The sequence below is a fragment of the Petaurus breviceps genome, unplaced genomic scaffold, assembly GCF_028583685.1.
Source record: "Petaurus breviceps papuanus isolate PSGF00001 unplaced genomic scaffold, PetGlider_PUasm1.0 76, whole genome shotgun sequence".
Lineage (NCBI taxonomy): Eukaryota > Metazoa > Chordata > Mammalia > Diprotodontia > Petauridae > Petaurus > Petaurus breviceps.
The window spans coordinates 3,828,490-3,856,399 of NW_027186473.1; the positions used below are offsets into that span (position 1 = coordinate 3,828,490).

Consider the following 27,910-nt stretch of genomic DNA (forward strand, 5'->3'; position numbering starts at 1 on the left):
AAGAGTCCAAAATATGGTATGATAACTTTACAATAGCTGAAATACAAATAGAAAACTGCCTCAGAAAATTAAGGTGGAATTTTAGAATCCTTTGTTATTCTGTCTCCTCTCTTCCTTTTACATGAGAGAAATATGGTTTATAACATACCTGTAACAGGACTTTCATTCCTGAGTCTTCCAATTATATTTGTGCCATTCAGCTTCTAAACTGTGTCTGAATAATACTAGAATGGTTAATAAATCACATATTTGTTATAAATGTACCCCCACAATCCAATAGAATGTAAATTCCTTGAGGGCAGACACAGACTTATTTTTTGTCACTGTTGCCCCCCTGCCTTGCAAATGGTAAGTGCTTAACAAATGCCTTTTTGAATCAGCTTGTTGAAAAAAAAAGTCCAACAAGTAGAATTTTTTGTTTATGTAATATTTGAGTAATATCTGTTATTCATCGTGTTACTAAAGGCTGTATAACTGAAGTAATCAAATCACCCTACTGAGTATTACAGTGACCTTTTTCTTTAACACTAGGTGTGAATTAGCATAGCCATTTTTGAATTGGACTGTTTATTCTTTTAGATAAAACACATTTCAAATAAACAGATTAAACTCTTACTATGGGTGAGCATTTTCACAATCAAAAACAATGTAGGAATAATCTATCTCCTTTAGGAATCTAGCCAGATTCCCAGCCCAATGTCTTAATCTCCCTTGATATTTTGTTTTATTTTAATAACATGATGTTAAGGAGAAACCAAAGGATAATAGAATTAGTACTCTGAAGTCCAGGTGGACTTGAGTTACATTGGGGAGTTTTTATGAAGGACATATGCAACCTATGAACACAGGTAAATAAGAAAGAATAAGGATTTTAAGGAATGAGCAGGAAGAGTAAGAAGGTGTCCCCAGCGCCAGACAAGACTTGGCAACATGATCTGGAAGGAACTGGTGGTAGAAGGGCAGCAAAAAATCTAAAACATACAAGTAGGATGGAGCAAACAGAAGAAGGTGAGCTATGGTAGGAGAAGATAAAGACAGAAGAGAATTAATGGCAGCCTACAAGCTGACTCTGGATGAAACTATCAATTGGACCCACCTCTTCAAGAGCCCAGGAACAGTATTCAATATGTACAGCAATGGACATAATATTTTCTTCTTGCTACTTTTACCTAAGTGATCTTATATTCTTATTTTTGCATTAAGCATTAAAAAAGTGTTGGATAGAAAAATAAATATATAAACTAGGACAGAAAGTTAAACCTCTGTTTATTTTTTTTCCTATTTGGGGGTTCTGAAGTCTTCTGATTATACTATTTCTTTTGTCTGATGCCTGTGCAACCTGAACAGCGTATTAGCGCCATGCCAGGAAATGCAACTGTGCTTCCATTTGAATCGTCTAAGGAAGATTCTGAAGATCACCAGGCAGGATAAGGCACTTGACAATGAGGTCCTTTCTAGAGCTGAACTGCCAAGAATTCAAACTCTACTGCAGAAAGTGTAGCTCTGATGGGATGGCTACTTTGTTCAAATGCCAAAAGTATGTTTGCCTAAAAGACTGTTTTAAAGGGAACTTACACAATGTAAGTGCTCACATGGAGGTCAGAAGAAGCAATACAAAGACACTCTCAATGTCTCTCTAAAGAACTTTGGGGGGGCCTTGCACGAGGAGGAGCTGCCACGTGGTCTGAGCACTTCCGAGGCACTGCCTGGAGACTGGGCCAGGCTGTGTGCCCTGCCACTGTCCTGAGAGGGCATCGTCAGTGCCTCCATGATGCTTCACATGGCAGGACTGAGAAGCGTGAGGGTCTGAGCAAAGAAGACATCCAGAGAGCCCTGGAAGCAGCCCGGCCCAGAGTGGGGCCGAGGCCCCAGCTGAGTGAGCGTGCTCGGGAGCGAAAGGTGCCTGCTTCTCGAATCAGCTGCCTGGCCAGCTTTGGGGGACTGGCAGTGGGCCTGAGCCTTGGTGCCCTGGCTGAAGTGGCCAAGACGTCGCTGTCAGGAGGGCAGGCGCGTGGGGAAGGTGGTCCTATCCTGGGCCCCAACCCCTTCCTCTCTGAAGTCAATGCTGAACCCATAGTGAAGACTTTGTGTACCGTTCGAGGAGCAGCACTCAAGGTTGGCCAGATGTTAAGCATCCAGGACAATAGCTTCATCAGCCCCCAGCTGCAGCGCATCTTTGAGAGGGTCCGGCACAGCGCTGACTTCATGCCCCGATGGCAGATGATGAGAGTCCTGGAGGAAGAACTGGGCAAGAACTGGCAGACCAAGATGGCCTCCCTGGAAGAGAGACCCTTTGCTGCTGCCTCCATTGGTCAAGTCCACCAGGGTGTCCTGCAAGATGGGACTGAGGTGGCTGTGAAGATCCAGTACCCAGGTGTGGCCCAGAGCATCCAGAGTGACGTGGAGAATCTGCTGGCAGTGTTGAAGATGAGTGTGACCTTGCCTGAAGGCCTCTTCGCAGAGCAGAGTCTCCAGGCCTTGCAGCGGGAGCTGGCATGGGAGTGTGATTATCGCTGGGAGGCTGCCTCTGCCTGCACCTTCAGGCAACTCCTGGAAGGTGACCGTTTCTTTCGGGTGCCTGCAGTGATTGAGGAGCTGAGCATAGGTCGGGTGTTGTCCATGGAACTGGCCAGCGGGGTGCCCCTGGACCAGTGCCAGGGCCTGAGCCAAGATGTCGGGAACCAGATCTGCCGTGAGCTCCTGCGGCTCTGTCTTCGGGAACTGTTTGAGTTCCGATTCATGCAGACGGACCCCAACTGGGCCAACTTCCTGTATGATCTCTCCAGCCACAAGGTGACCCTGCTGGACTTCGGGGCAAGCCGGCAGTTTGGATCAGAGTTCACAGACCACTACATCGAGGTGGTAAAGGCTGCTGCAGATGGTGACCGGGCTCTGGTCCTAAAGGAATCCCAGGACCTGAAGTTCCTGACAGGCTTTGAGACCAAGGCATTTTCAGAGGCCCATGTGGAAGCAGTCATGATCCTAGGGGAGCCCTTTGCTAGTGCAGGTCCCTACGATTTTGGGGCAGGGGACACAGCTCTCCGGGTGCAGAATCTGGTGCCCATAATGCTTCGCCATCGGCTCTGCCCGCCACCAGAGGAGACCTACGCCCTTCACCGAAAGCTGGCAGGGGCTTTCCTGGCCTGTGCCCGACTTGGGGCCAACATCTCCTGTGGGGACTTGTTCCATGAGGTCTATGAGCATTACTGGGCTCCCCAACCTTCAGGTTAACTGACCATTCAGGAAATCACTGGCCAGCTCTCACTCCAGGACCCAAGGACTTGATGCAGGAGCTCCCAGGGTCCCTTCAGTGACTCACCTTAGGGCCACCCCAAGAGCTCCCGGAGACCTTCAGGGAGCCCCTCACCAGGTCTGAGGTTCATCTGTCCCTGCTGGTCCACATGACTTCCAGCTACTGTGCTAGGCCAGGGAACTCATCAGGGGCCTCCCACACACACATAACCCCTGGAACTTAGTGACCACCCCCTCTCCCTCCTGTTCTGAGCCCCAACCCAGCCCCCATCGAGGGGAGTGGAGTTCCAGATGGCCTGTATGCCTGGGTCCTCCCACTCCCACCAGCTGTCTTCATACCCAATGGGCAGTGCATTCAATGATATCCTAAATAAAGGAGAACCACCCTCCCTCAAAAAAAAAAAAAAAAAAGAACTTTGGAATCAGTTGTGTGACATAGCACAAGACTGTCCAGAACCACATGCCTACATCAAAAAAGGCCTGTGCTTATGAACAAAGCAGAATTGCAGTAGCTCAAAAGAAATGTGAGATGTGCAAATTTAAAGACATATCCACTCCAAATGTTCATCTGGACTATTTGTGCCCAACCTGTAGTAGAGCCTTCTGAGCTCATACTGATCAGACGTACACAATTGGGTACACTATACCTTGACCCCATCATAGTGATGTCATTTTGGTCCCCTTTGAGAACAAAAGATGACAACCTTTGTCTGATATGCATTCCATAAAATAACAGAGAAGGGGAAAGCTTGAATCCAAGGGTATTTGTATTATATCCAAGGCTAAAAAGTGAGCTAAATGTTGTAAGAGGAATGGGTGATTGAATCTATAGAGAGAAAAAGAGTAGGGAAGAGAGAGCTGTAACCAAAGGAAAGATCTCTGTCTAAAGTACTCATAAACCCAGGAAGGAGATAGGTACAGTCTGGGAAGGAATTAGTTCTACTCGATCCAGCAGGGAGATAGGAGCAAAAAGGATTTATTACCACCAGCTGGCCAAGTTTATGTTCCATAATATCACCCAACTGTGTTACATTAAGAAATGGATCATTACTCTAAGAATACTTCTTATGTCATGAAAATATCTTCATAACAGTGTTATTTGGAGTTTTTGACAACTAAACAATACAAATTAATGTTTCATCTAGAGTCTTTATTCTTTATTAATATGAACAAAAATCAAAATTATTCATATACTAAGTATACATGCATCTAAACATATGTTTGCATATCAGAAAATACTTGGTGATTTTTAAGGGAGCTAAATGGTAAAAATTCACAAGGAAGGTGGGGAAAGAGGTAGGCTTATTCTGGGGAAAGTTTTATTAACAGATAAGCCTTGTACTTTAAGAATAACTTTGTCAAATTCAGCATTATTATTAAGAATATAAAGTTTCAGTGTTTTCCTGTGTAAAATATATTAGTGAATACAGGGAGAAACAGGAAAAGATAATCAGCAGTAAAGAGTGGCCATATTTCAAAAGGAAGTTTTAAATGGCCAAATGTCAGACTGAAGTCCCGGATCATCATCAGGCAATAGCCAGCTGATGAAGTTGGCACGCAAGCTCAGTAAGATTACCTTAAAGATAAATCACTGCCCTCCCAAACCTGGAATTGGGCATGTTCAAGGCTCTATTAATATGTGTAAAATATATTAATAATGGCAGCTAGATCATACAGGAAATGAACAGAGTACTGTGCAAGTTGATTTACCCTTGTCTGACTCAGTTACCTAACATGTAACATAAATAACATGAATACATATATAAAATATTGATTAAAATTGTTTCTACTCCCCAGGGATATTGTGAGAATCATGTAAGATAAAATATGTGTAGTATAGTAAAACTTCATTTTCTATTTAAATATTGACATTTCTTTTCTCCTTACTCCTCCTTCTCCCCTTTTTTACCCTTTCTCTTTCCCTTCTCCTTTTCTTCTTACTTCTCCTCCTTCTCTTCCCCCCATTATTGAAATAGTGCTAGATATAGTAGCTCTAGTAGTTGTAGAAGAATCAGCAACAATAGCAGAAGTAGTAGCTGTAATAGCTGTAGTAGTAGTAATAGTAGTAGTAGTAGTAGTAGTAACAGAAGCAACAGCAGCAGTAGTGGTAACAGTCATGATAGTAACAAAGACAGTAGAAGCAGCACCAGTAAGAGAAGCAACAGCAGTCATGACACTAGCAGTAACAGCAGCAACAACAGCATCTCTAGTAGCTGAAGTCACAGTGGCAGCAACAACAACAATAGTAGTGGTAACACTTGTGGTATCAACAGCTGTAGAAGTAGCAGCAGCAGCAATAGTAGCTGCAGCATCAGTAGTAGTCATAGCTTTAGTAGCAATGGAAGCAGTAGTAGTAGTATTAATAGTAGTAATAGAAGTGATAGCAGTAGCAGCATCAGTAATAGTAGTAACAAACGCAACAGCAGAGTAGCACTAGCAGCAGCAGCACAGCAGCTATACTAGCTCTAGTAGCAGTGGCAGTAGTTGCAGAAATAATAGCAGCAGCAAGATTGATAGTAGCAGCAACAACAACAGTAGTAATAACAGTTGTAGTAGAAGTAGTAGTAGCAGTAGTAGTAGCAACAGCAGCAGTAGCAGTAGTAATCGTAGTAGCAGAAGCAGTAGCAGTAGCCACAGAAGCAACAGTAGTAGTAGCAACTGTAGTCATAGCAGTAGTAATAATAGTAGGAGGAGTGAAAAAAGTAGCAGCAACAACAATAGCAGAAAGAGCTGTAAAAGCAGCAACAGTAGCAGTAGCAGCAGCAGCAATAGTGGTAGCAGGAGTGATAGTAACAAAGGCAGTAGCAACAGTAATAGTAGTAACAGAAGCAATAGCAGTAGTAATACTAGCAGTAGCAGCAGCAACAACAGCACCTATAGTAGCTAAAGTCACAGTGGCAGCAGCAGCAGTAATAATAGCAGTAGGAGTGATAGTAGAAGCAACAACAATAATAGTAGTAGTAACAGCTGTAGTAGCAGCAGCTGTAGCAGTAGTAGTAGTAACAGTAGTAGTAGCAGCAGCAGAAGCAGCAGCAGTGGTAGTAGTGGTAGTAACAGAAGCAGTAGCAGCAGGAATAGCAGTAGGAGTGTTAGTAGTGGCAGCGACAACAGTAGTAGTAACAATTATAGTAGTAGCAGCAGCAGCAGCAGCGGTAGCAGTAGTAGTAGTAATAGTAGCAGCAGCTGTAGCAGTAGCAGCATTTGGGGAGAGACAAAGGATGAGATGTGATAGAGCGATTAGAGGATGAAAGCATAAGTCTTTGTACAGATGAAGCCATACACTTGTGTGAAAAGAATGGAAACATAACTCTATTGCACACAGTAAGCCCATGTAGAGGAAGGTCCCTTCTCCCTGAGGGTTTTCAAATAGAGGCCAGGTGAACATCTGCTGTGAACTTTATCGAGAGGATTCCAGATTGTGTATCAGTAAGGAATTCTTCGCTACAGTGAATGACTTGTGAGGTGCACTGTAATGGAACTTTTATTTTATAAACTGATCAGAAGGGTGAAATGGAAAAGAAAAGAGAAAATTAGTTAATAAAAGAGGAGGAAATTCATAAGATTATATCTGACATTTTGCAGTCAGTTATACAAGCATTACCCTTTATAAAATTTTAGGGATGCTAATACTTCAATACAATTTTTTTTTAAAATTGAGGTCCATACATCATCAGTGAAGTTATATAACCTCCATATAACCAATTTATATTTTCTCACCCTGTGAATCTTTTCTCCACATCTTCTCATAAGTCTTTTCTAAAGGAATTGTACAATATTCTGGAACCTTCTTTTTGGTCCTTTAACATCTGGCAATAGCCTGTGCAGCACTCCAGCCATCCTTCTGGTTATGCATAGGCAGGATATCTCCAAAGTCTAAGTCCAGTTTTAAGCTATTACTTTTAAAATACCCTGTGTTTTTACTGATAAAGTGTAATTTAGTGAAAGCGATTTCTCTTCCAATAACCTATCACATTTTATTTTTAACTTTTATCTGCTTATCACATCATACTTTGTGTCTTGTCTTTCTATTAGGATCATTCTTCTTTCCCTAAAAATTAAGATCCCTGAGAATAGATATATTAGATCAAATAAATAAATGGCTGTGATAACCTTAGATAGTGGGGGTTGAATTACAAATTCACTAAAATGTTCATAATTGTTTTATTTTTAAAAATAGCACTTTTTCTTCCACTTCATCTTCCTTCCCTGAATTCTCCAATGACTTGCTTGCCCCACCACCAGAGCTGCCTTCTGAATCAAGAATCTTTGTTAGTTTTCCTATTCTTTCATTACTTAGCTCTGCCCTCTCTAGACCCTCATATCCCATTTTCTGCCGCTTCTATTCCACCTAAGAAGTTGATTTTTCCCATTTTTTCCCTACTCTCCAGCTCCCACCCCAGGAGAGCCTCGAAAAGGTTAAAAATGTGTTCCCTTCTCCTTACATGCCCTGGATCTAAGAATTACAAAGCCCATGGAGATCTTTCAGAAGACTGTCAGCATTTAACCACGTGCATTCTTATCTATAATTATATATATTTTCATTATTTCACCCCCCAAAATGCATCACAAATTCTTCATTTAAAAATCACATTTCATATTAATCCCTGTCATTTTCTCCTTATAAGTTTCCCTCAGAATGTGCTTAAGCTGACTTCTTAAGATGGCTCAAAGCATTGCTACTCTGCCTCCCCTCCTCAAATTAAGAAAGTTTAATAACATCGCTCTGAATTTAATGAAACTTCACTGCCTCACTGCTCATCCGTGTATTATTGAGATGAAGTTCACAATTGTCGTATTAGTAGTTGGCCTTTCCAAACATTTACTTCTTATATTGAGCAATCGTGTTTCCCTTGTATTGAGCATTGCCACTCAAACCTATGACAATGCCCAACAGTCCCTGGCCAAGAGTCCTATGTGGCTTTCCCACCCACCTCCCTAGTACTCAAAGGAGAACTGGCTCCCCTTGTTTGCCACCATGCTTAACTCATCAATTCAAACAAAAGCTTGAATCTGTGGGGTAACATTTTTCACATGCAAAACAAAGGAAAAGAGAGTGGTGAATGTTTCTGCAGTCATTTTAACTTTCAATTTTTAAATTGTTATTGAGCACACGTTATTTTGTTGTCTGGAAGTATAGGTGTGCCAGGCCTTCTTAATCATTTGTTTTCAAGGCTATGCAAAGACATAAACATTTATTTTCTTCAGTAGTTGATTATAAGAGCTTCTGAGTAATAAGATTTCTTGAACTTAACCTAATCTGTAACTGGAATTTGAGCAAATGGTGATCAGGTGTCAAGTTTTCTCCTTTTTCCATCTTTTAATTTAAAGGTAATGATCAAATTGTGGGTCATTTTGTTCAGATTAATGATCACCTAGAGGAGTCTGTGCCTCTGGAAGGAGCAAATGATCATTCTTCAGAAACCTAATGTACAGAAGTCATTATCACTATTAAGAAGTTGCATTTTTTTCTTCCTTGTAGAAAATGCCTTTTTCAAAACATTGAAGCTGTTACATGGACATTCCTAGTAAAGGACATGCCCTATTGATCTATAAAACAGGAAAACATCAATTATAAAAGATCCCAGAGCAGGTTGCAAATACAATTGCTTTGCGAGGGAAGAGAGACCTCCCTACTAGAAGTGAGATCACAATTAAAAAGAAAATGTAACTAGGTAAAATTTACTAGATCATTATCAAATCACTGGAAGATGATTCTGTTTATATTAATATGCATTTGTGGGGGCGGCCAGGTAGCACAGCAAGTAAGAGCACCGGCTCCAGTCTTGAAAAGATCTGGAGATCGAATCCCGGGCTCAGACACTTAGCACCCACCCAGAAACACCTGGCCGTGTAACCTTGAGCAAGTTACTTAGTCCCAATTGCTTAAAAAAAAAAAAATGCATTTGTGGTAAGTCCTGAATTTACTTTCAGGTGAAGGTCTTCAGATTCTTATGCCAAGACCAACCCTTCTCTTTTTACTCCTTTTTACTATTAAGACACACTTTGTTTTCCATGGCTAAGGCCCAGCAAAAAAGCTGTGCCCTGAGCTGGACATAACAACAATCCTTTGCATTCACCCCGCTTGATGAACTAAGCCACAGCAAAATCGCAGAATTGCTTCACACCAGGACTAGGTGGTGCCTGAGTTTGGACAAGTACCTGCAGAAATCATATTTCACTCATGAATCCCTGCTATCAATCAGACTTGTTACCCCTCATTGTCAGGGCTTCGGCTCACTGCATAGCCACTAGTATATGAATTGAGATTTGCCTACACCAAAGCAGGTCTATTTGATATCAGAGGAGGCCCAGGCACATGCGTCTAGTTTATCTCCTCCAACAGAATTTTAAAAAACACTTTTTGCTTATGACCACCATTAGCTCTTTGGTTTTATTTTGTTTTAATTTTATGTTACTTTTCAGAGTTAATTGTGGTTGTGATAAACCTGAGTGAGCTCTTTGGTATTTTCAGAATTTACAGTGGTTGTATAACTTCTATGAATTTTTGGTCATCTGTTTTCAGAGTTGACAAAGGAAATAATAAAATCACTATTATTAATAGCTAGTAATTACATACCACTTTAAGTTTTGGGAAGTACCTCAGGAAGATTATCCCACTTTATCCTCAGAATAACCTTGTAAATTACATACTATTGTTATCCCAGGTTTACAGATACAGAAACTTAGGCAAACAGAATTCAAGTGACCTGTTCAGGATCATAAAGCTAGTAAATATGAGGCAAGATTTGCATTCAACTCTTCCTGACTCCTAGTTCAACAATCTCTAACAAAGAGTTGCCAAATACATATATAAGAAATCAAATTTTGGACCCTGAATCATAAAAATCTGGATTCAAATTCTGCCTTTACTGTTTACTAATTGTGATACAATAGATGAAGACCTCTTTCAGATTTGGCTTCCTCATCTATAGGATAGAGATAGCTCTGCTGATAGCCCCCATTCAAAGTGTTAGTGTGAGTCTGCAGCAAGACAACATATGCAATGCATTTTCCAAACTTAAAGCAGAATGTGAGTTATTATTATTAATCAAAATACTAAAAGCCAAGCTCATATTTTTATTTATTCTCCAATATCAGTAAGATTAAATATACTTAATTTGTTGTCATCACTCATATTAAACTCATACCTTGGCTAATGCACATCTTTGAATTTTATTAACACTAGTCATTCTCTAATCCATGATTTGTTATGGGGATTGTTACATATTTATGTGGTTATTTTCTAGAATTTTCTGATCATAGTGTAAAATATTATTTACAAGGTAGATATTTCTAAAAGGTTATCATGCACCTTATCTTTTCTATCATTATAACTACATTTCAAAATATTTCTATAACTTTTAAAGGTTTCCATCCAATGAAACAGCATTTAGTTAACATTCGATGGTGCAATTTATCAGAAAATGTAGTGTTAACTTTAATGTTGATTTTCCTCCACTTTTCTCCTTCTCTCTTCCTTCTCTTTCCTCCTCTTTTTCACTTTTTGTCTTTAAATCTAGCTCTCCTGGATGATTTAGATATATTCTTTATAGCATGAAGGGGTCTATAATACATAGCTTCTTAATAGAAATAAAAATAAAAAGTATAATTGCTACTTGTGCTTCAAAATTCTATATTTAGTTGATGTTCAGATGGACACATCTTAGGTGTCTAAAAAGTGTATGTCCTGCAGTTGTTTCTAGTTAGATATTCAGGTAACTCTTAGAGTTGATAGCTACCTTCAAGATTCAACTCAAGTGCTACCACCTATAAAAAATATTTTCTGATTCCTGCAGTTGACAGTACACATACACACACATACACATACATACACACACTAATTATGTTATCTGTTGGCATTATGTATGTGTGCATATTGCATGCCCCCATTAAAATGTAATCTCTTACAGAGCAGGTTCTCTTTCATTTTCCTTTTGTTTTCTGAGCTTAGAACCATGTCTTGAACATAGTAGGTACTTAATAAATGCTTGGTGAATTGATTTTTAATAGAATCTGCTTTTCTACTTAACATTTAAGGCCACTAGCAATAGGACCTATCGTTGTTTGTGGTACTATTTTTCCTCTTGAGCTAACTTGTGATCACAAGGCCACATGTGGCCTTCTAGGTCCTAAAGTGTGGCTCATACTTCACAAGTGTGGCCCAAACTTCACAAGTTTTAATTCAGTCAAAGGCTACATGTGGCCTCGGGGTCAGAGATTCCCCATCCCTGGGCTAAGTGGTGCCTTTGTTTTACATCACATCCTGATATATTCTTCTGTTCTCCCAAAGCTCACTCCTATATTTCACCTATAATAAGTAGCTCAAGGTGCTTTTTCCTTTCATTTAAATATACTATGCTATTCTATCCAGTTATCCCTGTGTTATAGAGACGTCTATTCTTGTACTATTCTTACGCTTATAAGCCCTTTTCTGTGCTAACACAGTAGGTTCCTCCTATTGCAGGTTTTCAAATAAAATTCCATTGGCTCCACAGTATCATTCCCTACTGGAAGTAAAATCCAAACAAACAAGCATTTATTAAGTATCTACAGTAGGATAAGTGCTGGGGATATAAAGACAAAAGCAAAAAACAACTGGTGATTTTCTATGCTCCTACCTCATCTGAGACTACAATTTCCACATATTACGTGTAATTCGTCCATCATGACAGCTATGGGTACACCATTGGTTCTTCAAAGGGGATGCATCTTAACCTTTTAGTAAAGGTTTATTTTGGTAGCAGTTCAGACTCTAATTGCTAAAAATTCTTTGGATAAAGTTGTTGCACTCTGACAGGCCCATAAATAGAGTATACTATTGGGGGTCATTTGTGGACTAAGGAGTTTCATCTCCTTTCACCCCATTTCAACTCAGCAATAACACAGGCTTAGAATTGAAAAAGGCCTAAAAGGTCTTAGCCAATCTCCAAACCAATTTGCAGAATCTTACTTGTGACAACTGGAGTCATTCTGTTCTGTTTGCAAACCATTACAGATTGGGGACATTCACAATAAAACCAACTTATGTTATGAAGGTGTGAGCATGTGTGCCTAGTTGACTCACAACTGACTGATGCATCGATTCTGCTATATTCTTTGGTAGTTTTGTCAACAACTGACATAGACCTATAGAGCTCTAGGGAAAATTATGTATGATTTTGTTCTTAGATACTTACCTTATTGTGTGTGCTAGGCAGCTACGTCTTGAAGTGGATAGAGTGCCAGGCTTTAACTTAGCTTCCTGAGTTAAAATATAGCTCCAGATACTTACTAGCTATGTGACCCTGGGCATGTCACTTAACCATGTTTCACTCAGGTCCTCATCAGTAAAACAAGCTGGAGAAGGAAATGGAAAACTTCTGTTTTAGCTTTGCCAAGAAAACCCCAAATGGGATTGCAAAGAATCTGACATGACTTAAAAATGAATGAAAAAACAGCAATTGTATGTGTGTGTGTGTGTGTGTGTGTGTGTGCCCTTGTGATTTTACTGGTATCAGAACCCCTTCCCCAGTGCAGATCAAAATCTCTGTATAACTAAAAATTTTAAAGAGTTACCTGAAACTCAGATAAGTGAAGTGACTTTCCTAAGGTCATAAAGCTAGTAGACATCCACAAATTGAACCCAGATTTTCATGCCTCTCAGGCTAGGACTCTATTCCTATCTCACTCTATTTCTTATTCATGTTTTTCTAGATAGAAATCTGTATCAGTATTCTTAATCCAAAACTGTAAGATTCTAGAAGACTGAGATAATTTCAAAGACAATATCATTTAAAATTTTTTATATTTAATTTTTTAAAAACTTAAAATATTTGTACAAATATATAGAACCCTCAAATTGCTATTATTTATTTTATTTTGAACTTAAGAAATAAAACAAGCATTTCCATAACACAGTAGAATAGAAAAAAAAGATGATTGTACACAAAACTACAAATCTATTATGTGCAATTTGCTTTTCCTTTTAAATATATATTAAAGTTATCATGTAACTTTCTTTTTCCCCCTTTTTTCTTTCCTTCCTCAAACTTCCCCCCTCCTTTCTATGGCTACCATTAGACACAAATATGTGTAGAATGATCTTATGAATATTATGATTATATATTTTATATAATTATTTTCTATTATAAATGCAATGGTTATATGTAATATATAATGACTATATATGTATATACACATATGTATATATACATATATTATATGTTATATTTGTACAATAAATATACATATATACATGCATAAGTATATAGTCATTCTATACATCTATTATTTCTTTCTCTAGATACAGATACCTTCTTCTTTCATTGATCCTTTATAGTTAATTTGGGTATTTATAATAGTCAAAATGATTTAGTCACTCAAAGTTCTTTTTTTTTTTGGAGGGCAATTGGGGTTAAGTGATTTGCCCAAGGTCACATGGCTAGTTTTTATGTTGAGTGTCTGAAGCAGGATCCAAACTCAGGTCCTCCTGACTGTAGGGCTGGTCCTCTATTCACTGCTCCACCTAGCTGCCTCTCAAAGTTGTTCTTAAAACAATATTCCTGTTACTGTATACAACACTCTCTTGGTTCTGCTCATTTCACTCTGCTTTATTTCATGCAAATCTCTCCATATTTTTTAAACCATTGAGCTTATCATTTCTTATATCACAATAGAATTCCATCAAGATTAAATACCACAAATTCTTCAGTCATTATGCAATTGATGACCATTCTCACAATTTCCAGTTCTTTGCCACCAAAAAGAAGGTTGCTATAAATATCTTAGAATATATATGTTCTTTTATTTTTCCCCTAATTATCTTAGAAAGAGAAATTGTATAACACCAATGAAATATATGCTGGTGTAGTTGTGAATCACAAAATGTAACAGTCTCCACATGGAGGACAGGACCAAAGCATTTATTTAAATACCAGAAAACTGAATCCCCAAACCAGAAAGCCAAATTCATTACAGTAACCACGAAGTTGGTACACATAACTAATGCAGCGACCATCAATATCCCCAAGCCTTCAAAACAAAAGAGTCTCCCTTAAGCAAGAATGCCTCTCTCTCACTCACACTAGCTGATCAGCCTCCATGCTGCTTTCTCCAAGCAGTTCTGGCTCTCTCTCAGCTTGTGCTAAGCTTTTCATCTGGTCATTAGCTCCTCCCTCTTAGGTCCTTCCTGTTTCTGTCCTTGGCAAGTCCTTCCCACTCTGGTTTTCACAAGTTCTGTTTGTTAACAAAGACTTGATATAATCACTGGCAAGGCTCAACTTAACCAAAGCACTAAGTACTTGCATGCTTGTCATTAGAAGGGGGGCAGGGAAGATCTTCAAATTCCATTACCATTACAAATGGTAGTGGTATTGCTGGGTCAAATAGGCATTTTAAGAACTCTTTGTACATAATTCCAGATTGCTCTTCAAAATGGTTGGATTAGTTCACAGTTCCACCAACAGGGAATTAGATTTCAACTTTTCCACATTCTTTCCCACACTTCTCACATTTCCCTTCAATCATTTGAGCCAATTTGATATATGTAAAATGCTATCTCGAGGTTGTTTTAAGCAATGATGATTTAGAGCATTTTTTATATAACTATATATTGTTATGATTTCTTCATCAGAAAGTTCGAGTAATTGAGGAATGATTTGTATTCTTATAAATTTGGCAACATTCTTTATATATTTGGGATATAAGACCTTTAATTTAATAAACCTTAATGGTCTTATAGATGTTATAGACCTTAACACTATATAAAATTTTCCTCTCAATTTTCTACTCTACTTTTGCTCTTGGCTGCTTTTGTTTTATTTGCACAAAATATTTTTATCCATTATATCCATTTTATAATCCACACTGATTTCTGTCTCTCTCTGTCTCTGTCTGTCTGTCTGTCTGTCTCTCTTATTTATTCAAAATTACTCACCTATCCATAAGTATAATAGGGAATATGTTCCATGTTATTTCAATTTTCTTATAAAATTTCTTTTCATATCTAGTTCATGTATCCACTATGATCTTATCATGGTAAATGGTGTACTATGACAGACTATGCCCACTTTCTTTTTTTGTTTATTTACCTTTGTTAAAAACAGTATTTTATTTTTTCCCCAATTACATGTAAAAACAATTTTAAGCATTCATTTTTACAAGATTTTGAGTTCCAAATTTTTCTCCCTCCCTTCCTCTCCTCCCCTTTTCCAAAAATGGTAGGCAATTTGATATAGGTTATACATATGCCATCATGCAAAGCATATTTCCATATTAGAGTTGTGAAATAAGAAACAGATCAAAAGAAAAAAAAACACAAAAAAAGAATAAAATGAACAAAGTATGTTTCAATCTACATTCATCATCAATTGTTTGCATGTGGATAGCATTTTTTTTCTTGAGTCCTTTTGTACTTGTTTTGGATTACTGTCTTGCTGAGAAGAACTGAGTCATTCATAGTTGATCATTATACAATGTTGCTGATAATCTGTACAATGTTCTCCTGGTTCTGCTCATTTCACTTTGTATTAGTTTGATGAGGTATGGGCACTGGGAGCTCCCTCCAGCTTTCCTTGAGTCCTTGAGGTATAGGCTCTTGAACTCTGATTAGATCATCTCATTTGATGATGCATTTGCATAAGCAATAAGATTTACATTGTGGCTGAGACCAAGCTTCTGTTACTAGACTTCCCACCCTCTGTTACTAGACTTCCCAACCTTGAGCCTATCAAGTGTCAATCCATCCTGGAACTGGCCTAGGCCACTATAGTTTGTGGTCTCCAGGTGGCCTCCAGCGACTTCCCACCCTTAATCATTCATTGACCTCATTACCTCCTCCTGAAGACCCTCCCCAAACTCCTCCCCTAGACCATCCCTAGATTCCTCCCACAACCTTCTGTATATAAGACCCCATCCTGTCTTCATGTTTGTGAGAGTGCATAGAATAGGGAGAGCACCATAGAATAGTGAGAGCACCATAGAATGACCTAGCACAGATTTACTCTGTGTCTAATGCAAGTAAAAGTTTAATAAACTTTACTTTTCTTTGGCTGAGAGAAGACTTGAGTTGAATTCCTTCCGGCATGTGAGTATTTTGAGGTCTCCAGAGCAACCCTGACATTCTTTATGGATAACATCTTCAAGTTGATACAAATCTGTCCAGGTTTTTCTGAAATCTTCCTGTTCATCATCCCTTATTGCGCACCAGAATTCCGTTACATTCATATACTACAACTTGTTCAGCCATTTCCCAATTGATGGGTATTCTTTCAATTTCCAATATCTTGCCATCAGGAAAAGGGTACAATATTTTTGCATGTGTAGGTCCTTCTGTAAGGGTCATGGGATTTAAAAATCTTCCATGCCCCTTGAAATTGATGATGTAGCAGGAAGGGGTGGAGCAAGAGGAAGCTCAAGCCAAGCTAGAGTGTGTGCAGTGACTGGAAGCATGGCAGCAGCGGTGGCAGGGGCAGCAGCGGAAGGATGAAAACTCCTGTTTTTGAGCCAGTCATAATTTCTGCTAAGGACTCCTGCTGAGGAATGCCAGGGATGGGAAGAGCAGGGGACAGGAGCGGCTGGGAGCACACTTCCTGGATGCTGAGCAGTTGCCGTGAGTGAGGAGAGGAGGACCTATGCCTGAGGTAGCCTGTTTTGAAGGCTTGAGAATGTGGGTGTTTAATACATTAACTACATGTGCCAACTTCATAACTACTGTGATGGCTTTGACTTTCTGGTTTTGGGACTCAGTTTTCTGGTATTTGAATAAATGTTCTAGCTTTATTCCCCATGTAGAGAGCCTGGTTATATTTTGTGATTAATAACCACATCAGCATATTTATAGTTACCATAGGCATTGTGAATCTTGCATTGTTGATATACCTTCTAATCTTAGTTGAAATGGTTTTGTTTCTACAGATGATTTTTAGTTTAATATAATCAAAATAAACTCTTTTACATTTCATAATGTTCTCTACCTCCTTTTTGGTCAGCAGTCTATAAGTCACATAAATTCTCCTTTAAGAATTTAGATGTTATACTCTCTAGGGCACATACCTTTAGTATTGATATCACTTAATTGTCTAAAGTAACTTTGAGCAAGATATAATTTCCTTCATTATCTTTTTTAATTAGCCTATTTTTGCTTTGTCTGAGAACAGAATTGCCACTCCCCCTCTCTCTTTTTACTTTAACTGAAGCATAATAGATTCTACTCTAGCCCCTTGCCTTTACTCTGTGTGTCTGCTTCAAGTATGTTTCATGTAAACAACATATTGTAAGGTTTTGTTTTTTGATATACTCTTATTCATTCTTTATGGGAGAGTTTATCCTATTCAAATTCAGAGTTATGATTATTAACTGTGTATTTCCATCCATTCTATATTTGCCCTATATTTCCTGTTTCCCTTTTCTGATTCTTTTTATTTCCTTCTCTTTTTGCTGTTGCTAAAATTTTCATTATAATCTTAAATAATATTGGTGATAGTGGTCATCCTTATTTCACACTGATCTTACTCAGAAGCCTTCTAGCTTATTCCCATTACAAATAATGCTTGCTGATGGATTTAAGTAAATGGTTTTTCTATAAAAAAAAATCTGTCAATAGAAATGTGTTGTAATTTATCAAAAGTTTTTTTTCCACATTTATTATCATATGATTTTGTTATATTTTTATTGATGTAATCAATTATGATGATAGTATTCCTTATGTTAAACCACATCTACATTCCTGGTATAAATTCTCCTTGGTCATAAAACATAATCTTTGTAATACATTGTTCCAATCTTTTAAATAATATTTTACTTAGGATTTTTTATGCACATATTCATTAATGAAAATTGTCTATAATTTTGTTTCTCTGTTTTTACTCTTTGTGGTTTAAGTACCGTCATATTGGCTTTATACAAAGTGCTTGGTAGGATGCCTTTTTTGCCTATTCCAAATAATTTACTTAATATTGGAATTAGTTGGTCTTTAAATGTTTGATAGAATTTACCTGTAAATTCATCTGGTCCTGGTGCTTTTTTCTTAAGAAGCTCATTTATGGTCTCCTCAATTTCTTTTTTTTTTAATACATCTATTTAAATACTTTTTCCTCTTCTGCTAATCTAAGCAGTTTATATTTTTGTAAATCTTTTTGTCCAATTCACTTAAATTGTTAAATTTATTGCATATAATTGGACAAAATAACTCCATTGTAATTGCTTTAATTTCATCTTAATTAGTGGTAAATTTCATCCTTTTTTCATTTTCAGTAGTAGTTATTTGGTTTTCTTCTCCCTTTATAAATCATATTAGCCAATAGTTTACCTATTTTATTGTTGCTGTTGTTTTTTCATAAAACCAACTCCTGGTTTTACTTAGTAATTCAATGATTTTCTTACACTTAATATTATTTATATCACTTTTAATTTTTAGAATTTCCAATTTAATGTCTAATATTTTTTTTCTTTTTCAGCTTTTGTAAATTGCATGCTGTAATGGGAATGCAAATTTGGAACATCTTCCCTACCCCTAGGCTAAAATGCACCTGAAGCCTGGGGAGGGAGGCTTGTTTTTCAGTAGATATTTCTTGATTGGCCAATGAGTCAATAAGGTTGTTACATTCTCTGAGCCAGGAGAAGGCTATATAAGCCCTGCTGTGTAGATTTGTTTTGGGACTCACTTTGAGAAGTGTTCTGTGATTTGATCTGAATTCTGGGAAGCCGTTGTTGAGAGTCCCCCGGCTTTGAAAAACCCAGATGTGGAAACCCAGATGTTGACTGGGTATGGATGTAATGGTTGGACAGTTTGGAAATCTGTCTACTTGATCTGTTTCTGTCTTGATAATTCTGCCTGTATGCTTTGAAGTTCGGGGTGCTGACCTTTTTCCCCTGAACAAGGTAAACGATATATGTCTGACTGATTAAAGTAAACTTGTTAACCCATTTTGAGTTGCTTTCCTTTAACAAAGCAGATCCAAGAACCTGTGGTAGCTGCAAACCCTGAGGACACTTGGGGTGCTTGCTGCTACACATGCCAAATTCATTGATCTACTCTTTATTTCATTGATGTAAGCATTTAGAGATATAAATTTTCCTCTGATTACTGTTTTTGCAGCATACTATAGCTTTTCATATGTTGTCTCATTCCCATTTATTGTTTCTCTAATCTGTTCTTCAATCCACTCATTTTTAAAAGATTAGTTGGTTTGCTCTCAGATTAGTTTTTAATCTGTTTCCATAGTCCTGTGTTAAGTATAATTTTTATTGCGTTGCAATCTGAATAAGATACATTTAATATTTCTTCTTCTCTGATTTAACTATACAATTTTATATCCTAATCATTGTGTTATGAAGGATCCTTGGAAGATGGTGGAGTAAGTCAGAAAATTCCAGGCTCTCCAAATTTCCTCCATGAACAGACAAAACATTGCTCTAAAATGAACATAGAGATAAAAAAATAAAGGGGTAAAGAAGTTTTCCTAAGAAAATTTGAGAAGACCTCAGGAAAGACAAGATGTCTAGGGGATGAGTTTTGACTTTAGTGAAGTGCAAATATTTCTGAGCCAAATCCACTGAATCAGCAAAGAAGTTACCCTGGGAGTAGCTGAGTGGAAAGCCGCCTCTGCCTCAGGAACTTTTATCTAATGAATATCTACAGGACCTGACCCCTAAGCAGGGGAAAATTAAAGGACCCTCCCCTGTCTCTGGATGCCAGGCATAGGGGTATTGGCCAGATACAATCCCAGCTGCATCTGTAGGTGAGGGAAAGGAACCTTAAACCTGATGAGTGCAGCAGAGATCAAGACATTGTGGCTGCAGGCCCTAACCATGGCTTAGTGGAGGACAGGAGTGCTTGAGGCCCCAGACAGAATTCAGAAAATAAAAGTAAGAAGAACTTGATGCCTGTGGCACCATTACCCACAATTTAGGATTAAAACTTGATTACAATAACAGGTTTATATTCAGAGGAGGATAGTGAGGTTAAAAAAAAAAAGGACTCTCCTACCCAAAGAGCAATGTCAAATGATCACAAGCCCAAAAAAGAGTTCTTGGGGGGGGGGGGGGGGAAACTAAAAAGGATTTCAAAAGTCAAATGAGAGGGTAAGAAAAGAAAATAGGAAAAAAAATAAAAGCAATTCAAGAAAATCATGAAAAGAAAGTCAGCTAACTGGAGAAAAAAAGATCCAAAATCTTAAAGAAGAAAATAACTCCTTGACACTAGAACTGGGCAAGAGGAAACAAATGACATTCTAAGATACCAAGAAATAATAAAATAAAATAAATGTAAAAAAATAGATGAAAATGTGAAACATCTCATTAGAAAAACAACTGATCTAAGAAAACAAATAGAAGGCAAGATAAGAATAGTTAGACTAGCCCTCAATTTTTTTTAAAGTACTTTGATTATCCCAATTTGTTTTAAGAACATTCTATAAGGTTAGTAGGATGTTAGAAATATTCTCATTTACTAGATTTAGCAATGGAAGGTCTGTAATTTACTTGAAGTACCACATAATTAGGGATAGGATGGAGAGAAAACATAACATCTACAGGCTGCTCATCCTGTATTCTTTTTCAGGGCACTTTTCTTGTACATTTCCTGTAAAGATGATAGCAGGTGAATTTAAAAACCATGAAAATGGTGGCAGTAAGCTCAGGAACATTACTATGGCATCATTAGAAATATTGATCTTATTGTTTAAGTCACTTCGTAGCATGTTTCAGAATAACTTTGTAGGAAGTCAGTCAACCAAGGTAAGGAAATGAAAGAAAGTACCTAACTTTTGACAAGTTAAAAAGCTCTCCTGAGACTAATTTGTAGTTCATCTAAAATGGAAAGTGGGTTTATTCACATTAAATATTTTAAGTCCACTCCCAATTGATTCATATTCATCTGTGTTCAAAAAATAATTGGGGAAAGTAATGTAAATAAATGTAGGTTAGAGTGGTGTCTTCCAGAACACTGGTTACTAAAGTCAAAATTAAGCTAGTACACCTCAAAAATAAACAAAGAAATCTACATTTTGGGGGGCGGATAGGTGGCGCAGTGAATAGAGCCCTGGAGTCAGGAGGACTTGAGTTCAAATCCGACCTCAGACACTTGACACACTAGCAATATGACTTTGGGCAAGTCATTTAACCCCAATTGCCCTCCAAAAAGCAAAAAAACAAAAAAAAAACCTACATTTTTTTGTAGATTCCTGAATATTTCTATTCTGGCCTTAATAGGTATCTATTGATCACCTGAAATCTCAGACTAATTTAATTTTTTTTTTTTTTGGTATTCAACATCTTCTCTACTCCCCTGGTGGCCTCCCCGCTCTGATTTGAAAGCTTGGAAAATAATGAGATAAACTCTTCCCAAAGTCCTTCTTAACAGAGAGCTTTGAACTTTTCAGGAAACTCCATTTTCCATCAATGGCTCTGCTTGGCTTTTACTCCATAGAGAATCATGTAGCCTCTAATGCCTGCAACCCCTCTTCTCAGCTTCCTTTTCCCCTTATTAGATCATAAGCTTCTTGAGGGAAAAGATTTTCTTTCTTTTTTAAATAGTATTTTCCCCAGTTACATGTCAAGAAAATTTTTAGAATTCATTTTTGTGTAGCTGTTTTCAGAGAAATTTAGGGACCTGCAAGTTTTCACTTCTTTTATGGTAGCATGATCTAAGGAGAGGTGTGTACTACCCTCCTGGCCTGTGCTTTGGTCTCTGAGCAATCACAAGTACTCGATTCTGCCCTAGAACTGTGGCAGCAAGCTCTGGTGCACTAGTGCTCTTCTTTACTTTGAGACTGCCACCCAGGACAGCAACCCAGATCTGAGCATGGGCAAAGCACAGAATCCTGCCTCAGTACAAGCAAAGAGACCCTGTAATCTCCTTCTGAACAGTTGTTCAATGCCCCCACCACCTATGGGCTGAGAGTTCTGGAAGCAGCAGCAGCAACTGGGGCTATACTAGCATGGCCTGTGCTGGACTGTGCTCCTAATCCCACCCAGGTATGACAAACTTTTTTTCTGACCTAATTTTTCTTTGGCATCTGTGTGTCATTATTTACAGGTATTTGGAGGGGTTTGGGGGAGAGCTCAGGTCAGTCCCTGCCTTTACTCCACCATCTTGTAAGCATTCACTTTCACAATATTTTGAGTTCTAAATTTTTCTCCCTCCCCTTTTCCAAAAATGGTAGGTAATTTGATATCATTTATACATGTGCTATCATATAAAACATTTCCATATTAGTGAAATAAGAAACAGAAGAAAAGGAAAAGAAAACAGGAAAAAGATAAAAGGGATTAAAAAGTATGCTTTGATCTACATTCAGACTCCATCAGCTCTTTATCTGGAGGTGGATAGCATTTCCTTTCTGAGTCCTTTGAACTTACCTTGCATCATTGTGTTGCTGAGAGGAAGTGAGTCATTCATAGTTGATCATGATACAAAGTTGCTGGCATTGCATACAATGTTTTCCTGGTTCTTTTCATTTCACTTTGCATCAATTCATACAAGTCTGTCCAGGTTTTCTGAAACGTGCCTGCTCATCATTTCTTATTACATAATAGGATTCTATTGCATTCACATACCACAACTTGTTCACCATTCCCCAATTGATGGTAATCCCCTCAATTTCCAACATTTTTCCACCATGGAAGGGGCACTATGTTCTTTGCACTTGTAGGTCCTTTTCCCTTTTTTATTATCTCTGTGATATAGACATAGTAGAGGTATTGTTGGATCAAAGGATATGGACAGTTTGGTTGCCATTTGGGCATAGTTCCAAATTGTTCTCCAGAATGGTTGGATCAGTTCACAACTCCACTGCATTAGTGCCCCCCTAATTCTCACATCTTCTCTAACACTTATTTTCCTTTTTTGTTATATTCTGATAAGTGTGAGATGATATTTTAGAGTTGTTTTAATTTGCATTTCTCTAAGCAAAAGTGATTTTAGAGCACTTCTTCATACTCCTATAGATATCTTTGACTTCTTTACATGTAAACTGCCTGTTCATAGCCTTTGATCATTTATCAGTTTGGGAGTGGCTTGTATTTCTTATAACTTTGACTCATTTCTCTACAAATTTTATAAATGAAGCCTTTATCAGAGACACTGTAAATGTTTCTCAGCTTTCTGCTTTTCTTCTAATCTTGTTCCCACTGGTTTTGTTTCTACACAAGCTTTTTAAGTTAATATAATCAAAATGAAATCTTTTACATTTTTTAATGCTCTCTATCTCTTATTTGATCAGGAATGTGTAATGCACTTAACTTCTCCTTTAAGAATTTGGATGTTATACCACTCGTTGAGTGTATATTTAATATTGATATTACTTCATTGTCTATGGGACCTTTTAGGAAGACATAGTTTCCTTCCTTATTTTTTAAATTAGGTCTACTTTTATTTTAACTTTGAGTGAGATCAGGATTGCTGCCTCTGCTTTTTATTTATTTTTTAAGTTTATTTTTACTTTAGCTGAAGCATAACAGATTCTGCTCCAGCCCCTTATTTTTACTCTGTGTGTGTCTCTCTGCTTCAAGTGTATTTCTTGTGAACAACACAGGATTCTGTTTTTTGCTCCCCACTGCAATCCAATTCCATTTTATGGGAAAGTTTGTCCCATTCACATTCACAGTTAAGCTTACTATGCATTTCCCTCCATTCTATTTTTAGTCGTGTTTGTCCTTTCTCTCCTTTCACCCTTTCCTTCTTCAACAGTGTTTTGCTTCTGCCTACCACCGCCCCTGATCTGCCCTCACTTCTGTCAGCACCCCCGCTTTAATAAATCTTTTCCTTTCTTACATTCCTTGATGTCTATATTCAGATGATTATGTAATATATGTTTCTATATTCAGCTGATTTTGTGTATTATTTGGAGCCAATACTGATGAGAGTATGTTTCAAATGATGTCCATCACACACCCTTCTATCTTTTCCTTCACTGTAATAGTTTTTTTTTCATATCTCTCACTTCTTCCTGCACCCACTGTGTTCCTCTTTCTCATCTCTTATGTATTTTTATATCATTCCCTCAAATTCACCTTATACCTATATCCTCTGTCCATGTATATTCCTTCTAGCTATGCTATGAGTAATGTAGTTTTTAAGAATTACAAGTATCATCTTCCCATGTAGAGAGGTAAACAATTTAGCTCCAATGAATCCTTTGTGTTTTCTTTTCCCTTTTTTAGGCTTCTATTACTTGGTTCTTGATATTGGAGATGATTTTTTTTTCTTCAATTTTGGTCTTCTCCTTATGAAAGCTTAAAATCCTTCTATTTCATTGAATTTCATTAAGCTTAATTTCACTTGGTAGGTGATTCTTGGTTGTAGTCCTACCTCCTTAGCCTTCTGGATAATGTTTCATGACCTCTAATAACTTAGTGTTGCAGTTGCTAAGTCCTGCAAAATCCTGATTGTGCCTCCCCAATATTAGATTTCTTTCTTTCTCTTCCACTCTATTGTTTTACTTGACCTGATAATTATAAAATTTGGCTAGAATTCTCCTTAGAGTTTTCTGGTGGGATCTCTTTCCTGAGGTGATCAATAGATTTTTTCAATGTCTATTTTGCCCTCTGGTTCTAGGTTATCAGGACAGTTTTTCTTGATAATTTCTTGAAAGATGCTACCTAAGTCCTTCTTTTGATTATTGCTTTCAAGTAGCCCAATGATTCTGATATTGTCTCTCCTGTATCTGTTTTTCAGATCAGTTTTTTTCCAATGATGAATTTTACATTTTCTTCTATTTTTTCCTTCTTTTAAATTATTTTTATTGCTGCTTGATGTCTCATAGATTCCTTAGCTTACACTTGCCCAATTCTAACTTTTAAGTTGTTTTCCTCAGTTAGCTTTTATACTTCCTTTTCTATTTGGTCAATTCTACTTTTTAAGGAGATATTTTCTTCAGTGGATTTTGTATCCCCATTTCCATTTGGTCATTTCTACTTTTTAAGCAGTAATTTTCTTTTTCCAAGCTGTTGACTCTTTTTAAAAATAATATTCTTACATCATTCTCATTTCTTTCCCCATTTTTCTTCTCTTGCATGATTTTTTTCTCCTCTTATTTGATTTCCTCTCTTATATGATTTCTAAGCTCCTTTTTGAGAGTTCTTTCTGGGATTCAGATCACTTCCCATTTTTCTTTAAGGTTTTGCTCATAGGTATTTGAACATTGTTGTTCTCTTCTGAATTTATGTCTTGATTTTCCCTGCCACCACAATCATTTTTTATGATGAGATGTTATTCTTGTTTGTTGTTGTTGTTTTTTTCCCTTTCTTTTAAATTTGAGTTTTGCTCCCAGGGTGGAAAGGGCACTGTCTCAGGCTTCTTGTTTACCTCATGAAGCACTGATATTGCCCTGACTTCCACAGGAGACTCCCTTTTCTGCTACTGCATTGTGAGCTGGTGATGGTGTGACTGGTGCTGCTGTAGGCTGTAGGGGTATGGCAGGTTAACTGCTGCTAAGTCAGGGTCCCAGTACTGGTGTGTGCTATAGGCTGAGACTGGTGGGGTATTTCTGTGTTTCACTGGGGCTATACTGAAGGACATGGTGGTTCTGGCTTCTGGAAGCTGTCTGTTTCCCAAGGGCTATGCAGAAGCAGTGGAAGTTCTCGGAAGTAGAGTCTGCCTGTTCCCCTGTCTATGCTGAGGAATGTGGGGCGACCTAGTGTTATTTGCCTGCTCCACTGCACAGGAGTTCAGGTTCTCCTTCAGGCTTATTGAGATGTTTCCTATCTTATTCCCCTTCTATACAAGTGAGATGGAACTTTCCTGACATCTTCCAAGTTTCTTGGGCTAAAAGACTGTTTCACCCTGTCCTTTTTGCTTGTTCTGGGATGTGTTTTGGGGTGTTATTTTGGTTGTTTGGAAGTGAATATGTGGAAGTTGTGCTTTACTGTATATTCTGCCATCGTGGCTTCTAGAAGTCCTCTTTTTACTTTTTAACCTTAGATAATGATTGTCTTTCTTTGTCTAGTTGTGTCCCCAATGATTTGCACAGTACCTTACCGGTAGTAGGCACTTGATAAGTGTTGAATTGGATTAAATTGAAAATCACAGGTAGTTGCCACTGTGAGTTATGTGAAGCTTCTTGCAAATATCTGACATGTCATGAGCAAGTTCTTCAAGGGGCTAGAGGGGCTGGAATTGACTATTGTTACATATATTTAGAAGGGGAGAAAAGGGTACAGAAGAGGGATTTAACTCAGTTTCCCTCACTACTTAACAGATTGTTCATAAAATCACTGAACCCAGAAATGTGTGCCAAAACCCACCTCAAGAAAGTTTGGGAAAAGCATCAGCAACTGTAGGATGCTTTCTCATGCCATACATAACATGGGTATAATTACACTGTTTATCTTAGGACCAACCAGGGAGAATCAATATTCAGTAATGATTGGGGCCAACATTTGTAAAGCCCATGTAACAGAAAGGCAAGAGCCAATAAAAGTGACTTTAAGATGAATAATGTTTTGCAAGCTTCTTAAAGTACTTAAATAGGTTTGGTGTTTTTTAGCCCCTTACCTGTCAGAATGTTCTTTTCAGAAAATCATCAACATCATTTGACATCTTTGACAAGTTATAGTCAAGCCAGGGCCTAAAATAATGAAGTGGAACAGCAGCAAATGGATACTCAATTATCCCTGGTCATAGGGGATTGGGATGTTAAAAATAATTGCCAGCCATATTGAATCCTGTCTCATTTAAGCCATTTATTTCAGCTTCTTTTTTCTCCTCCTGGCCTCTCCACCTATAATCTCACATCTTCTTCCAGTGTGGCTAACAAGCAGCCAAATTGAATAATTTGAATTTCACCTCCTTGTCCTGACTCTTCCCACCCTCTGGTGGAAGTGCTAACGAGCTATGAAATTGTAGTTTTAAAAGGAGGGGAGATGCAATGGGAGAGAAAATGGAGAGGTGGTGAGACCCAATAGACCTTTGTCAGAAACTGGGTGTGAATTGTTTTCAAATTAAGGGATACTAATAATAGCATAGCAATTTTTAAAAGGAGGAGGGGAAGTAGCATATGGTTTTGGTTAGAAAGCCAGCCTTAAAATCAGAAAAATTCTGATCCTGTGTGATCCTGGACAAGTCACTTAACCTTTCAATGCCCAAGTTATAAACTGATTCCTGATCTGCATTTGGGGCAGGGAGTTTGCTTAGCAGAAATTTCTTAGGGAGGGTAGAGCCAAGATGGCAAAACAGAAGCATGAACTTTTCTGAGCTCCTCCATGAATTCTGTCACTAACCTCTAAAAAGTGAATCTCAATGGATTTTAAAGTGATGGAATCCATTGGGAGACAGAGCATGGCAGATTCCTAGCCCAGGAAAGCACCCACATAGGTCTGGGCAGGGGGAATACAGAGTATGCTGGGGCTGCTCCAGTACAGACTGAGAGCAGAGCACAGCAGAATGAGAGTGAGGCCCAGCCAGCAGATCCACCCACCCCAAGGGCAATTTGCTGACATCTCAACTTCAGACAGAGGATCGGTTAAAGCTGGGTAAAGCAGGGCCCATGGCAGCAGCTCATCCTGGGGCTATCAGCCCACAGCCTGGATGTATAAAAATCACCTATGTGAGCTTCCAGAAGCCAAGATGGCAGAATAAACCCTAGCTGTTCTAATCTACCTCCTTGACTCTGAAGACCTAGAGATTAATTCTCTGCCCAGTGTAAAATCCTGAGACAGTAGAAACAGTCTCAAGCTTGGG

At 38.1% G+C, this 27,910-nt stretch overlaps 1 protein-coding gene and 1 pseudogene across 1 annotated transcript; one reads left to right on the forward strand and one right to left on the reverse strand.

Annotated features, from left to right (window-relative positions):
* The first annotated feature begins 878 nt into the window (after window positions 1–878).
* On the forward strand, window positions 879–3,682 carry LOC138174889 (atypical kinase COQ8B, mitochondrial pseudogene; annotated as a pseudogene).
* A 1,965-nt stretch (window positions 3,683–5,647) lies between these two features.
* On the reverse strand, window positions 5,648–6,583 carry LOC138174890 (antifreeze protein Maxi-like). The gene has a single exon (XM_069105086.1). The coding sequence runs from the start codon at window positions 6,581–6,583 to the stop codon at window positions 5,648–5,650; it is 936 nt and encodes a 311-aa protein (XP_068961187.1).
* Between the last annotated feature and the right edge of the window lie 21,327 nt (window positions 6,584–27,910).